Below are 4,390 nucleotides of genomic sequence, written 5' to 3' on the forward strand. Positions count from 1 at the left end.
GGATTGGCCATGCTAAATTACCCATAGTGCTCAGGGATGTGCAGGTTAGGGTGGATTGGCCGTGCTAAATTACCCATAGTGTTAGGTGCATTAATCAGAGGGAAATGGATCTGGGTGGGTTACTCTTCGGAGGGTCAGTGTGGGCCGAAGGGCCTGTTTCCACACTGTAGGGAATCTAATCTAATGTCAAACGGGGGCTGAATTCCCTACTCCCGCTCCTTTGTTCCCAAGGATTGAATGTCTTCCTTCGGGGGGGGGGGGGGACGCGAATCTGTGGAATTCTTTCCCGCCGCGGCTGGGTGGTGAAGCCTGTTGCAGGGACGAGGCAGTTAGATGTTTCACCACGGAAGGGGGGGGGAATTGATGCGCCGGTTCCCTTTTCTAGACGGAGTGGAGTATTCTTCGGGCTTCGAGTGCGAGGAGTCCAACGAGAGCAGCTCAGGGACCGACCAGGAGCCGCCGGCGATGGAGCACCGCAGCACCGAGCTCTTCTGCCTGGATTACCAGGCGGACGACAAAATCGTCACCTCGGTGGTCATTCACCAGGTGAGTCGGAGGCGCGGCGGTGGGGTGGGGGGGGGGAGAGCGCGAGGCCGCCCTCTGCTGGGCACCGAGTGGGATCTCGGTCTCCCAGCGACCGGCTCTGTTACCCCCCCCTCCCTCCCCACCGCTGTGGATAAAACAGCAAAGGCTCTGAGAGCGGAGGGAAGGGGAGGGTCCTGAATCTGAGGGACGCTTTACCACTGCGTCGCGAACTGTATTCAAGGCCCAGATAGACTTTAAATCAGGAAACAGTGGACTTCGAGCCCTATCCAGCACAGAAACAGACCCTTCGGTCCAACCCGTCCATACTGACCCAGATATCCAAACCCAATCCAGTCCCACCTGCCAGCACCCGGCCCATCTCCCTCCAAACCCTTCCTATTCATATACCCATCCAAATGCCTTTTAAATGCTGTCATTGTACCAGCCTCCACCACTTCCTCTGGCAGCTCAATCCATACATGCACCACCCTCTGTGTGAAAAAGTTGCCCCTTAGGTCTCTTTTATATATTTCCCCTCTCACAATAAACCTATGCCCCTCGAGTTCTGGACTCCCCCATCCTAGGAAGAAAAGACTTTGTCTATTTACCCTATCCATGCCCTCTCATGATTTTATAAACCTCTATAAGGTCACCCCTCAGCCTCCGACGCTCCAGGGAAAACAGCCTCTCCCTATAGCTCAAATCCTCCAACCCTGGCAACATCCTTGTAAATCTATTCTGAACCCTTTGAAGTTTCACAACATCTTCCCTGAAACAGGGAGACCAGAACTGCTCGCAATATTCCGACAACGGCCGAACCAAAGCCCTGTACAGCCGCAACATGACCTCCCCACTCCTCCATTCATTTTATTTTAACGAAGCCAAGAGAGCCTGTTCTGATCGGGAAGAGGCAGTCGGAGCTCGTGAAAGGTTAACTGGGTAAATATTCCAAAAGGGTTCTTGTGTTGATATCGCACTCTTCATGCAGCCCACCTCACAGCACTGTTGGTGCAGTGCTCCTTAACGCTGGTACGATCACGGCAGCTAGCCTGCGCTAAGCTAACTCCCTCAGACAGCAGTGCGCTAGTGACCAGACCAGGTGTTCCCTGCAGTGTTGGTTGAGGGATAGCTATTAATCGGGACGCCAGGGATAACTCCTGTGCTCCCACTGTCAGGCAGATGTGGCCTCAGTCTGAACGGTGACAACTCTGACACTGATCAGGGTGGGACTTGAAGCAGGAGCTCCGCGATTCAGAGACAAGAACGGAACAGATTGCACACAGAGGCCAGGGCGCACACACGCATTTATACACGCACTTGCACAGCCATACACGCACACACACAGACATAGACACACACACACCACTCATACGCATGCAGACACACTTATACACAGACAAACACACATGTATAGATACACAGACACAGATATACAGGCACATACATACACTTCCACGTGTACAGACACATATACACTCACACACACAACAAACACATGTACAGACACACAACCACATACAGACACACAAACACATGCCCACAGGCACACACGCACACAGAAACACACATAAACACAGACCCAGATACATGTGCACAGACAAACACATGCGTACAGAGACACACACACAGACCCAGATACACATGCACACGCAGACATACACACATACAGACACACGCACAGATGTGCAGACACATATACACACACACTCGCACATGCACAGACACACACACACATACAGATACTCACGCACTTACAAGCACATATACACATATACTCGCACACGTACAGAGACGCACAGACACAAACACCCACGTACAAATACACACATACAAGCACATGCCCACACACACACCCACGCACATATACGGATACACGCACGTACAGACAACACTCACATGCACATACTCAGACACACGCGCACACACACGTATACATACACACAGACAACACACGCACATACTCAGACATGCACACACACACACTCAGACACACGCACACAGACAACACACACAGACAGCACTCACACACATATACTCAGACACACACTCACACATACGCACTCAGACACACACGCACACATTCACAGACAGCACACACACACACATACTCAGACACACGCACATACATACAGACAACACACACACATACTCAGACACACACACACACACACATACACAGAGCCAGCTAGCACAAGCCAGCTGGGCCGAATAGTCACCTTCCCTGAAAGGGCGAAGAAAGTGTGGAAGTGCACAGAAAGCAGTGAACCTGTTCCTTTCGTTCCTCTCTCCATGCAGGGCGACGATCCCAGGATCGTGGCCGAAAAGATCGGGAGTAAGAACAGCCTGGAGCCTCTGATGAAAGAAGCCCTGAGACTGCGGATTCAGGAGGAGATCGAGAAGAGGACCTCGAAGCGTTGAGCGGCCCCACCCCAGACACAGCCGGCGCTCGGGTTGTTCCTTGGTACTTTTCAATGTCTTTGTGCGGTTTCTTTTCCCCAGCTCCAGAGTGAGGTGTGGAACGATTCAAGGGCCCTGCTGGGGAGGGGGTGGGGGTGGTCGGGGTGTGTGCTGCAGCAACTTGACCGAGAACCGAGGGAACGGGAAAGCGAGGGCGACTTTGAATTTCTGTAGTTAGACAACAGCCATTGTCCAGTGGGAGTGTGCCACACTGGATAGGCCTTGAATACTAGTTCCGCAATTCGCTGTGCTCAGTGTTAAACAAGAGAAACCTGACAGTACGCCGTTAATTCACGAATGATGAGCAAGTTTCACTTGTTAAAGTCCTCCACCAGTGCCAATATCGTGGGAGCGGGACACCCCATTTCTCAAAGAGAGCAGCAGCTAAAGTTTCCACGTTATCCCCTTCCACGTGGCGTTGGAAAGCAAGGGAGTCACAATCCTGGTTCACCTTTCTTCGATGGCCGACTGCAAGAATATGGAAAGCGAGCCGACCCTCACCTTGAATGCCGTGTAGAATTGGTGCATAGTAAGGGACGGCCATCTGCAATCAGCTGGGGGGGGGGTGGCCAGAATAACTCTGCCCAGTGTTTCGGTTCAAAACCCACGTGGCCACAGAGCGGTTTTGTTGTCGAATCTTTCAATAGTGTTTGGTTTGACGCTCCTGTCCCTGGGTGCCATCCCTCACCCACAAGGTCAGGGCGAAGGAAATACTCCCGACTTGGTTGTGGTTTTTCAAGAGTTAGCCGTGTTTTGGTTTGGTTGCGGTAGATTTGGACCCTGGCTGTGTCCATAAAGTGGTTCTTGTGAGTGTTCCTGTTCTGCTATGTGTCAAATAAACTTTGTATGTTTTTAAAAGGGTCTGCGTGTTCCTGTGGCTTTAGGTCCAGATATCCTGTCCCAACACACTCGAAGCCCACATTCTGTTGAGGTTAACACTCAGGAACTCCTCACTGAGACCTCAACTCTTTTATCCCCAGACTCAGTGTTGCAGAATAATAAATTGGATTTATATTCTCCTGCACACAAGGCTTACGCTTTTTCTCTTTTATTTGAATGATTTTAGATGTGAACATTGGAGGTATAGTTAGTTAGTTTGCAGATAGAGATGTACAGCACGCAAACATACCCTTCGGTCCAACCCGTCCATGCCGACCAGATATCCCAACCCCATCTAGTCCCACCTGCCAGCACCCGGCCCATGTCCCTCCATACCCTTCCTATTCAGATACCCATCCAGATGCCTCTTAAATGTTGCAATTGTACCAGCCTCCACCACATCCTCTGGCAGCTCATTCCATACACGTACCACCCTCTGTGTGAAATAGTTGCCCCTTAGGCCTCTTTTATATGTTTCCCCTCTCACCTGAAACCTATGCCCTCTAGTTCTGGATTCCCCAACCCCAGG

At 51.4% G+C, this 4,390-nt stretch overlaps 1 protein-coding gene across 3 annotated transcripts in view; it reads left to right on the forward strand.

Annotated features, from left to right (window-relative positions):
• c42h2orf68 (chromosome 42 C2orf68 homolog) overlaps window positions 1-4,006 on the forward strand; it is an 11,213-nt gene extending 7,207 nt beyond the window's left edge. Inside the window, exons 3-5 of one of the 3 annotated variants that reach the window (XM_043681637.1) lie at window positions 386-546; window positions 1,304-1,464; window positions 2,821-3,840. In XM_043681637.1, coding sequence (XP_043537572.1) covers window positions 386-546; window positions 1,304-1,464; window positions 2,821-2,881 — 383 coding nt within the window. In that variant the 3' untranslated portion in view covers window positions 2,882-3,840. The other 2 variants (XM_043681639.1, XM_043681638.1) reach the window with 2 other exon arrangements.
• The last annotated feature ends 384 nt before the right edge of the window (window positions 4,007-4,390 follow it).

The sequence above is a fragment of the Chiloscyllium plagiosum genome, chromosome 42 (genome assembly GCF_004010195.1).
Source record: "Chiloscyllium plagiosum isolate BGI_BamShark_2017 chromosome 42, ASM401019v2, whole genome shotgun sequence".
In the NCBI taxonomy this organism is placed as follows: Eukaryota; Metazoa; Chordata; class Chondrichthyes; order Orectolobiformes; family Hemiscylliidae; genus Chiloscyllium; species Chiloscyllium plagiosum.